This window comes from Prosopis cineraria, unplaced genomic scaffold (assembly GCF_029017545.1).
Source record: "Prosopis cineraria cultivar Desert tree isolate PC_DT_omini unplaced genomic scaffold, ASM2901754v1 PC4, whole genome shotgun sequence".
NCBI lineage: Eukaryota > Viridiplantae > Streptophyta > Magnoliopsida > Fabales > Fabaceae > Prosopis > Prosopis cineraria.
Genome location: NW_026555335.1, coordinates 41729644 through 41741290, shown reverse-complemented (window position 1 = coordinate 41741290; position 11647 = coordinate 41729644). Strand labels below are relative to the sequence as shown.

Below are 11647 nucleotides of genomic sequence, written 5' to 3'. Positions count from 1 at the left end.
TAGTTTTGTTTTATCTATGATCCCTCATAAATGACCGACTAAAAATATTTAAAATAATCACTATAGTTTGTCCAAGAATACGGTTATCATAGTGAATATGCAATTAATATAATAACAAAAGAGAAATTTATTAAATAACAATGTACATAGTACAATGATTGGCCTTAAGACACAATTTTCAATAATTGAGTCCATATAATATCATCTTTCATGACACAATTTATTGTGGGACCCACCTAAAGCCATTTTCATTTTCATCATATACCATATCAAACACCAATATCTATTCATGCCTTGGACTTTTTAATCAAGACAATATCTCAATACTACTTATTCCTGTTTCCGGATGTCTTTGTTCCATCATAGTTGACAAATGATTTGCATAACCATTCATGAAATTGTTATCAACCATATATTGTCCTCTAAGACACATCTCAACAAGTAAACCATCTTCTTCAAGATTCCACACATGCACCGTGACTACACAATAATAAACTAAAATCAAACAATTACAACTACAAGTCATTATTGTTAACAACAAACACACAATACAATAATGGATGCATACTATAACAAGTTCTTTAGATAAAACAAGTAACTAGATTGTCAGTTTTTTGTAGTAGAAAGGATAATATTATCAAGCAAAAATAGAGAATAAAATAAACAAAGAAGACACAAGGAAAATAAAACAAAACAAGAATCAAACAGCAGCAACACAGGAAACATCAAGTACTAAAATCAAGATGGATTCATTGAAGACCATATGGCTTCATTAGTATAAGTTATTGCAGTTTGAACAAACAAAAACCACCCCCTCAATTGAAAAAAGTCCATTCGAGAAAATTTTATACAAGTAGAGGAATAATGTAATAAAACCTATTAATTTTGTCAAAGGAAGACTTGTTTCTCATAAGCCTAGTGAAAGACTATTTGCTTAGAGATTGTTTCATAAGAAGACTTCTAGCTTGTTCTATTTTTTTTTCACACTTTTTCTTTGACAGAGGCAAAATAGTAGACGATTTGTATGACATTTAAGGGTGGGTTAATGGGTCAAGGCAAAATAGCAAAACACTAGCTTATCTATCCCAATAAAAACTTGCTAACTCGTCTATTGTTCTATTAAAGTGTAAATTATAGTAGGCAAATCAATTTATAAAAATAGAGGGTACCAAGCACAAGAGATGACAAAGCATATCAACTATCACATAATATAACTTTACACTAGAGGGACTATGATTGAGCTCAAACCTTCTCACATCAACAAGAAGAAGAAGAAGAAGAAGAAGAAGCACTTTAACAAAAAAAAAAGCCGCCGACATCCAAAGACAGGGGAGACAGGGGAGGGATATAAAATCCAACATAAAAAGGGATGGAGGGAAGTCCATTGCCAAACCTTGATTGCAAAATCCAAAATATCTATCTAGATTGTATCATTGATAGTCCATCATGCTTCTTGATCTTCCCACCGCTCTCTTGTCTTTGCTCTTTTTGAACACCTAATGGTCGATTCTGAGTGTAGTTAGGGTTATATGTCTTTAGGATAAATTTGTCTTTTTAATTTTTTTATGAAAGTAAAAATATTTTAAAAGTTATAATTTCATAAAATTGTTCGGTTTTAAGTAAAGAATTCAATTCAGCCTATTTTTATGAAATTAAGATTCATAAAAATTATAATTTATATCTCTCAAATATTATTTTATTTAAATTCTTATCTTAATTTTATTTTTATCTTTAAAATTTCAACCTACCAAACATGACTTAAAACAGTGAAATGAATGGTAAGAATCAAGGCCCAAAGACACGCCATCATCAACCGTGGGAGCGAATCTGTGAATGGGATAATGGTGAAGCTACTTCCTTGATTAGTACTCTTTACACACTGTTCGGTCCTTTGCACTGGACAACGAATCGAAATGACGGGGAGAACTGTGAACTGGTGGACTCATTCCAAAACGGTAGCTCTGATCTGGCTTATGTCTGCATTCTTATTCTTCTTCTTGTTTCGAATGGCTATACTCAATTCTTCACACGCCGTGGTGCCATCTTCTTTAGGTAATTACTTTCTCCACTTGTTTAAATTTGCAGCCCCCTACAATTGAAGCTTGATCACCCAGGGTGAAAGACAATAAAAACTTGCTTACAAAACCATATAACTTCACTGTGGATGCAATAATTCAGATGAAGAATTAATTTTCCTATCTTTAATTTAACAATTTAGCCGATTAGAAATTCGTCTGGTGTATTTTTCTGCCGAGTCGTGATTCCGAGCAAGGCGGGTCACAGCCTCTAGCATTAGCTAGAACTGAAGATATTCCTGATTCGATCTTGAAGCAATTGGTTCCTGTTTTAGCAGAATTACTCTGTTATAGAGTATCAATGACTATCGTGAATCTATTTCCTCAAGCTCAATCCCACCCCACTGAACAAATTATTTCATTCTTTGCTACTTTTGAACAAGAAAATCCAGTATTTTAAGTCCATATCTTGGTAATAAATTGCTTGTCTTGTATTTAACTAGAGTAGATTACATTACTAGCTAGAGTATCATAATTCACAGAGAAGCTTTGAGTACATCAGGGTGCAAATTCCTCAACTTGCTGATTAGTTCGTTCAGCAGGTTAGAATTGACAAAATTATGGCTTTTCTTATCTTACTAATCCCATATAAATTATCGACGTAAGTTTCCTTTGCTCTTTTAATTAATTCCCTTAGGTGTTGGCCCTAGGTTTAGACCCAGGTAGTCAAGGTAGGGACATTTTTCCTTAACCATTAGGCCAATCCCTTGAAGTTAACCAAGGTTTTTAAAATCTAATTTTTATTTTGGTGGAGAATTTTTGTGTGCAAATATGCATGTATATGCTTATCAGTTCAAGCGGGGCATAGTGTGAATTAATAACAAGTTTGGAAGGAATTGGACCAGATTCGACAATTTCAAACTCAGAAAGAAGATCCAAATTGTATCAAAAGATGGAAAGAGATCTAGATGAGCATGGAGCTGCTTTCCTAAAACATGGTTATACCTCTCAGTCATTGTCTCTTTCTGATATCTTTACCCTAAAGGATGGGTCGGTAACACCAGTACTAAAGGTAATGTGAAGTAATTTAATTTGTTAATTCATTAATACTTTGACTGGTAGTTAATGGCTACTTCCTGTGTGCAGCCAGCAAAACCTCCTGTAAGAGCTAATGTGTTGTATTTGAGCACTGAATTCTCAACTCCCATAGCGTAAGCACTGGAACTTTTTTCTCCTTACTCCAGGTGTATAATTAATAATCATGACTATACACCTTTGCTGAATTCTTTTCACCTAAAAAATAATCATGATTATACACTCAGGACATATTTTTTCTTGGACGGATATTGTTTGGAATTGGATGATCATGTTTTGATACCCTAGCCATTTTTTATTTTGCTGCCTCCTTTATCTGATATGGGTAGCACCATCCGCTCGGCTCTGTGAACTTTTGCAAAGCAGATCAGTCAACATTAGGATGCACATTCTAGTAGTATTGTTGTTGATGGAAATGAAAGTTAGAGTTCTCTGGAAACTTCTAGTTGGTGCATCGTTAAGTAGAGTGAAAACCTTATTGAGCCCTTATGCAGGAAAAACTGAAAGATTCTGACAAAATATTTCAAAATGGACACTTGAGAGATACTACTTCGTTTGTATTTGTTAGAGAAACTGCCACTTTTTACTTATTTTTTTATATGAGAAAAATCACATATTTTAATAAACATTTATTACACATTTCCTAAATCATCCCTCATAATTTACATTAACGAAAAATAATTAATGTATGCTTATGTTGATTAACATAGGATATTTTAATCCAAGTTCTTTATTTTCAGACATAATTATTATGATTAACTAACTTTCTTAAATTATGTGATACAATTTTTTTCTCTTACATATAGAAAAGGAGGGAGTACTTGTTTGTGCCAACCATTAATGGAAATGGGATTCAAACTAAAATTTTACATCCTTTTGCACAGGTTTTTAGGAGATTCATAGATTCATAGATAAAATATGGTATGCTCTTTAGAGCTTCATGCTTGATGGTTCATAGTACAGAAGTAGTAAATGCATTTGCCTTTCGGTCAACTGGTCTGCCCCGTAGTAGTTTCCAGTATTCATCCTCTTTCTTTCTAAGACTCAGAAAAGATAGGCTGGTGGAGACTATAATTATGCTGGACAGTGTTTATTTTCTAGTTTTAATTTTTCATTTATCTTTATGAACTCTAGGTTACACAAAGACTCATTTTATGATATTAGTGATTGTTCTGTATGATATTTCCAGTTAATGGTCTTTTAACACTTTATGAGGAGAAATATGTTATGGTATCCTATGCAAATGTCTTCATATTGGACATGTTCATCTTCCAATCCTTTATGTTTTCCCAGAAAAAGAGGCATAAGATACCACTTATATAAATTACGATTTTCACTGTATCCTCAACATTGCAAATCCTTCATTATTATTTTGTCTTCTATTTTCAACTTTTCACTTCTGGCTTGCATGACGCAGGAAGGCTGTAAAGAATATTTTCCACCCATACTTTGATAAAGGTAAGCTATCTTGGATTCAGTGACAGGTTTCAATTCACTCATCGGCATCTATTTCTCAAAAAAATCTTGAATAGCTTCAACTTCCCCCCCTTCTTTTGTTTCAATTCACTGGCATTCTTTCACATTTGTCGATTAGCAATCTGGTTTCAGAACTCTAGTATGTACCACTTCAGCATGTTTCACGCCTCCCATCACATTGCACCTGTACCTGCCACCAAAGAAGAGGTAACCTTTCAATGCATATTGTTGCTGCTTCTTGGCAACACACTAATCTAACACAAGCAAAATTTATTTTCAGATAGATGCTGAAGCATCCTCTGTGCAAGCTGTTGCTCGGACATTCTGCCCTTTGAATATTGTATTAGATAGGGTGGTTCTGACTTCAACAGGAGTGCTTTTGGGTTGTTGGCAGGTTACTTTCTATAATCTGAATTCTCTCTTATCTTTTCTCTTTACTCTCAGCACATCCACAAAAGGGTATGGTTTGCACCAGTTGTGTACATGATTCCTTGATGCTTTCTTCTCACCCTTTCTCTCCCAGTATGATACAAAGAGATCTGTCCAGTAAAAAATCACAATTGTGAGGTTTGACCAAGACAAAACTAAGAAGTATTTGATCTTCAATGATTAAACTTTGAAGTTTCTGTTTTTTCCCCTTCAGTGAATGCCAAGGGTATCCGTCCATGCAAAAATTAGTGTCTCCAGAAACTGAACCATTGCCATTTCCTGGAGTTCAAATTGCCATTACCACTCAACCAGCCGATATGCTTACAATTTATGATCCTTTATTGTTTGATTCATTCTGTATTTTAAGGTTTAATGCCAGAAATTTTTGGCATTGCTGTTTCCACAATGAGAAGGAAAAATCAAACGCTTATCTCTTAGCCACTTTCAGAAGCCAAAGTGCGAAACCTTCTTGTTGATTTAGTTATCAACTCTTAATTTTCTGTAACAGGCAATGGATGTCAAAATATCGCAGAAACTTACTTTCTTTAATCTATTTATTAAAAAAATCTGAAACCATATCTATGTTTTTTGAATCATTTCAATGGATTGTATCTTTTAGGATTTCAGATAGCATTTCATAACACTGGACTAATTACGTGCGCTTGTCATACAGGTCATCTCTGGGACAGATCCCATAGCTATTCGTGCTAAGTTAAGAAATGTGCTTCCACATGCACCGGAGAAGCAACTTGTGAGAATCATATAAATATTCTGCTTGAAGCAAGTTTATTTGTCATCATCTGAAGCATCAGCACCTCATAATATTTCAAAATTTAATAGGATATTTTCTATTGCCATAAATACGAAAATACGAATTTAGAATCTTGTGGGGAATGAAGTGGGGAATGGCCCTCTTTGGCATGAATCTGAAATGCCCTCTCTCTGGCTCTATTTAGTTGAGACTTTCTCTGTAGAATTCATCAAGTTATAACTGATCTCTCGTATATTTATAAAACAATTTTGTTGTGCACTCGTACTTTCATATATTTACGTCTCCATTTCTTTTCTCAATCTGCACTTAAATGTCTTTCCCATTTATTTGGAAATGAGAAGCAATATGTATTTGTCCTACTTGAAACTAAAGCTGTTGGATTCTTGGGCCCATCATTGTATCATGCCATATTGGTCAACTGCTACTTATGATATTTTTTATTGGTTTATATTGGGTGGCTTCTTCTTCTCAATTTAATTTGCGAACTTCATCTGACAATGCTATTTACGCCTCTGACTTTTCTTACCTTTTTGGTTCTGGCTGTTCTACTGTCATTCTTTCTGCAGTATGATTCTGCTATTCTTCACACGTCTTTTGCAAGGCTTTTGGGTCCACCTAAAGCATTGTCTACGGTAGTGTTCATCTTCAGTATTCCTTTCAAATCTTTACCATATATTTAGCTGATTTTCACCATATCCAATTGCATTTTTCTGTCTCTTGTGGCAAACAAAAGTAATTGTATCTTTAGAATGCTTTTTAGGGGTGAACAACATACATAGTCTTACTGATATCAATTTATTTAAGGGACATGGAAGTGTGATTGAATTGCACTGTATAACTATAAATTTTTATTGTTTTGTCGTATACTTGGGCAGATTTTTTTTTTGTTTTTGGTAATATATTTGAGGAATGGTAAAGTGTCAACTGGTGTTTAAATAAAGATTAAAACAAATGAAGAAGAAAGAACATGAAGAGCAGATTTAAGTATTCCATTGAATATCAACCTTTGAAATGTGATATTGTGGTGAATCACCTAAATAACCTTTATGATGTTCCAATTACGAATTGTTGGCGTGCATGATAGTTTTTCATTTTAATTTGCTCATGTTATTAATTCGTCCCTGCTTTCTTGCCTAGGAAATGAAAAGTATGTTATGTTAAAATCCCTTTTTCCGGTTTATGTTAATTACCTCTCGATTTCTGTCGCTTCCAGGAGCTGCATACAACCTCAGACGTACTCCAATTCTTCCATGAGCTAGTTAAACGACTCAACACAGACCTCCATGGGTTCAAGGTTTGTGGTTATAACATTTCTAGAGAAGCAAGTTTTATAATTATAACTTAAAAAAGTTGGCATCAAAGCATCTGATTGGTTGAGTGAAGCTTTCTTCCTAATTCATCAGATCAGGTGCAAAGCAAGCTGTTACCTGTCATTATTAACTATATGCATTGCAATTTTATATACTCATTTTACCATTTAATCCTTGGAAATTTTCACTGATAGAATTTTGTTCCCGGAAAGAAAATATTCTATAATTAAGTCCTCAATTTTTTTATTTTGGTTCAACTTGGGCCAAATTGTTGGCTCACAAAAGGACCAAGTTCGCTCCAAAATAAAGAAAACTAAGGATTCCACTGGACTTGATTGGCATCAAGGGAGGAGACAGATTTCGTCTCCTTCCTTCTCTTGCATATTATATATAGGGTTAATGGTCATTTTTATCCTGAACTATATACGAAAGTTCACAAATGACTTTAAATTCAATTTGGAGTCAATTTTATCTCTCAACCTTAGAATTTTACTTCCTCCGTGCCCCTGCCATTAATTATCCTTTAGTGGAGCCCACATGAATTTTTCAAATATTTTTAATAATAAAATATAATAGTGGGGCTCACTTTATAATTTTTTATTATATTTTTTTTGGATTAAGGATCTAAAATATCCCTCAACTAAGTGGAGAGGGTCAAAATCGCCCCTAAAGTTAAGAAAGGGTCATTCCCTGAACCACTAATATTTTCGATTCCATCGCCTTACTATTTATTCTATCAATTTTTATCATTAATTGGGCACACATTTCAAATTTTTTAATATTTTTAGTGGGTCCCATCATTTTTAATATATTTTTTATAATTTTTGAAAAAATACCCCTCTGTCTCCTCCCTCTTTCCCTACTCTCCATCTCTTCTCTCTCTCCCTTCATTCCCTCTCTCATTTGCTTGAGTTGTGGCAGCAGAGCACCCAGCATGCCAATTGTAGTCTTGTTCTTATCGTGAATGGCCAAGTTGAAGATTGCATTAGAATCATGTGCCTACATGGTTGGAAGAGTTCTGGCACCATTCAGCAATGGCAAATTTGAGGACAAGGTTAGGAATTATGGTAGAAAAATTAGGCTTGGAGCCATCGGAGAGCTGTGGCGTGAAGTTTAAATTTTTACAAGCTTGCACAAAACTCGCTCGAATGTGTGGTCTAAGGAGACCTATTAAAAATATTTAAAAAATGGTGGGGCCTAGTAATAAATGTGGCCCTATTAATGGTAAAATTTGACGGAATAAATGACGATGGAATTGAAAATCTTAGTGGTTGAAAGATATGACCGTTTCTTGACTTTAAGGGCAACTTTGATCCTTTTTGCTTAGTTGAAGGGCATCTTAGTTCCTTAACAAGATAAAAAATGGTGGGATCAATTAAAAATATTAAAAAATACAAATGCATGTCCCACTAATGGTGAAATTTGATGGAATAGACGGCAAGGTGATGGAATCAAAAATTTTAGTGGTTGGAGGATATAAATGATCCTTTGTTGACTTCAGAGGCAACCCTGATCCTTTCCACGTTGAGGGATACTTTAAACCCTTAACTCTTATATATATATATATATATATTAATTATTACTTGATAATTTTCATTATTTTTTCAATATTATTCCCCCCTTCCCCAATTTTTCATCCTGTTTTATTTTTTCAATTCTGATTATCAAATGGGTTTGGCATGCAAAATTAGAATCGGTAGTATGTTTCGTTAAGCTTACGTAACCTTTATTTGACATACTGATGCATTGACTGCAATCATATGAGCAGGCAATGGTGTCTGAACTCTGGTACGTGGAGGAACATGATTTGCTTGCCCTTGCACTGAATGGAAGAATGAGCATTCGCAACTTCAAACTTGGCTGCTCGAGAACATGAAAGCTGATTCTGAACAGTGACACGGATGCTTGTTAATAAAACATGATATTACTTGATGCAATGAGGGTTCTGGTATACGTGTAATGGCCTCTGATTACCCACGACGCCGCAGAATGAACATTCCCACTTTTACTTGTTGGGTTTATTATTGAGTAATATTTTTATTACAGGAGGTCTAAATTTGTATAATCGCGTAATCAATTCAGTGTGGTAGTTGCAACTTGCAAGACATTTTTTTTCCTCTTTGGTCAATGGCAACACTTTTTAAGCGATCTTTTATTTCATTACATTTCTGAATCTACCAGCCCCCTCCCCCCCCCCCCCAAAAAAAAAAAACAAAAGAAAAAGTAACGAGAATAAATGATTTTAAAATATTACTTGGCCAAATCCTCTCAAAATCTCAACCGTAATTACTTAAAATTGTCAAAATTTCTCTTATCATGTGAGCTAATTTATAATAAATCTAAAGCAGAGATGCCTCAAATTAATGTTGTTGGTGGAATATTAGAGGGGATTAGATGTTAATTATTTGTTAGTTAGTGATTTGAAAGATATATAAAGGGTACTATCACTTTGGATTGGATTAGAAAGAAGGGAAATTAATACGACCCTCACCTCATGATTAGTTCTCTTTGTTTGAGATTTATCATTCCTCTAATTTTATTTATAGAATAAAGAGACAAAAAAAATAATTTTATTTATAAGACATTTGTCAATTTTAATGCTCCTCTAGTTCTCTTTACATTTTGTTTTTATTAAATTTTTTAAATAAAAATACTAATAATTAAATTTAAGAATATTTATTAAGGATAAAAGTGAACCTTATTAAGCTTTAAGACAAAATTAATAAAATTTAAGATTTTTTAAAAAATTTTGGTGAAACATACTATAAATGGCCTGTAAATAAAATTAGAGGGTGTATCACCTAAGTTAAAGGTTGATTTATTTGTAATATTTCAAAATGTTGTATTTGTTTGTGATTATTTATCGAGTTGGTTAATAAAAGGTTTTCATCATCATATTTGTTAATATTTTTCTCTTCTTAATTTTCCTAACAATTATTTTGCTGTGGCGGTGGTGTATAAACGAAATGGTGCTCCAACAGTATCTAACTATTTCCCAGAGTGAGGTGGCAGATTGAGGAACGTGGAGAAGAGAAGTTGAGGGCTCGAAGCAGATTGATAGGTGGAAACCACGCGCTTTGAAATTGTAAGAACCGTAAAGCAAGGGTGTCGTGGCCCACCCGTCCTCTTCACACCCTTACTTACTGTGGATGCCACACGCTTTTCTCTTCTTTATTCTATTTTTTCATATTGTTCCCTCAACCCCTTATCTTTTTCTATTTCCCATATTCTCTCCTGTGATTCTTTCATCATTTAGTTTTTTCTATACTCCCTTCATTTTTATATATAAAATATTTTTAATAAAATATTATATATCTATAAAAAATTTTATTTAGTTAAACTTACGTAAAAAGATAATAATTTTTCTAATTTTACTTCTAATAATATTATAATTAATATCATAATGATGATAAGAAAAATATACAATTAATGATCTATTACATTTTTTAAGACAAGGATAAAATTATTTAATTACTCAAAAAGTCATTGTCAACCTTTGTATTTAGTGACAACATAAGCTTTTAAAAAATACTTTATATATAAAGATAGAGGGAATATATTTTATCCCGATGTTCAATACACATTTTATATTTTTTAACTTGGTCTTCATATGTTCTTTTTATCTCAAGGGATCAAAACTTGGATATGAAGTTTCTTCCTTTAGATCAGGCTCTTGAGTTTTTTTTTTGGGCAAAATGCTTTTTAAGATGAAAACCCAAAAAGAAACAAAAGAAACAAGGAAAATCACACTACAGGCGTTAAAAAACAAAAAAAAAATCAGCCAAAAAAAAAAGAAAAAATTATACTTTAGACCTAATAAATTTTAATAATGCATTGCAAGTCTAAGGACATTTGTTAAAATTTTTTTCAATAACCGAAGTAAAACTTTACCTTTATGTGATTTAAAAACTCAGCACAAAACCCTCACCCACAAAAGACAAGATGATATTTATGAATTTCCAATATAATATTCATATATTCAGTTGATTTATAGATTTATTAAAATATACAAGTCACACAGAGCTTGTATAATACAATATTCATGGATGCACAATATATATTTATACGTTCTAAATATAATATTCATGAATTCTTAACATAATATTCATGCATATTCAATTGATTAATAAGTTTAATAAAATGTACACGTTATGCGACAATGTACAACGCAATGTCCATAGATGCACATCACAATGTTTATACATTCTCAGTTGAATGTCTATACATGTCAAGTTGATCAGTGGGTTCAATAAAATGTACAAGTTATGCAGATAATATACAACACAATGTTTATAAATGCACAATACAATATTCATGAATTCTCAACATGATGTTCATACATGTCTAGTTGGTTTATAGATTAATTAAAATAGTCACGCAGAGCATAACATAATATCCATGGATGTACAACACGATATTCATGAATTCTTAACACAATATCTATGCGTGTCCACTTGATTAGTAGGTTTAATAAAATGTATAAGTTACGTAAATAATGTACAACACAATATTTATAAATTTTTAATTGAACGTTCATGCATGTAAAGTTC

General features: G+C 32.8%; 1 protein-coding gene across 2 annotated transcripts; it reads left to right on the top strand.

Moving 5' to 3' along the window:
- Positions 1–1793: 1793 nt before the first annotated feature.
- LOC129310007 (uncharacterized) lies at positions 1794–9260 on the top strand. Of its 2 annotated transcripts, none has more exons than XM_054951811.1 (10): positions 1794–2052; positions 2909–3087; positions 3162–3226; positions 4528–4568; positions 4705–4793; positions 4867–4980; positions 5689–5766; positions 6354–6419; positions 7001–7081; positions 8866–9260. In XM_054951811.1, the coding sequence occupies exons 1-10, from the start codon at positions 1914–1916 to the stop codon at positions 8971–8973; spliced, it is 960 nt and encodes a 319-aa protein (XP_054807786.1). In that variant the 5' UTR covers positions 1794–1913; the 3' UTR covers positions 8974–9260. The 2 variants fall into 2 exon arrangements, with proteins under 2 accessions (XP_054807786.1, XP_054807787.1); XM_054951812.1 differs by having other exon boundaries at positions 1796–2052; positions 2921–3087.
- Positions 9261–11647: the final 2387 nt, after the last annotated feature.

What these genes read in the sequence shown, in the direction of transcription:
- LOC129310007 (XM_054951811.1), top strand. Translation starts at nt 1,914, where the DNA reads ATGACGGGGAGAACTGTGAACTGGTGGACTCATTCCAAAACGGTAGCT. An exon ending in CCACCCATACTTTGATAAAG is followed by an intron (nt 4,569 to 4,704) that starts GTAAGCTATCTT and finishes TTTGTCGATTAG; the next exon opens with CAATCTGGTTTCAGAACTCT. An exon ending in TGCTTTTGGGTTGTTGGCAG is followed by an intron (nt 4,981 to 5,688) that starts GTTACTTTCTAT and finishes CTTGTCATACAG; the next exon opens with GTCATCTCTGGGACAGATCC.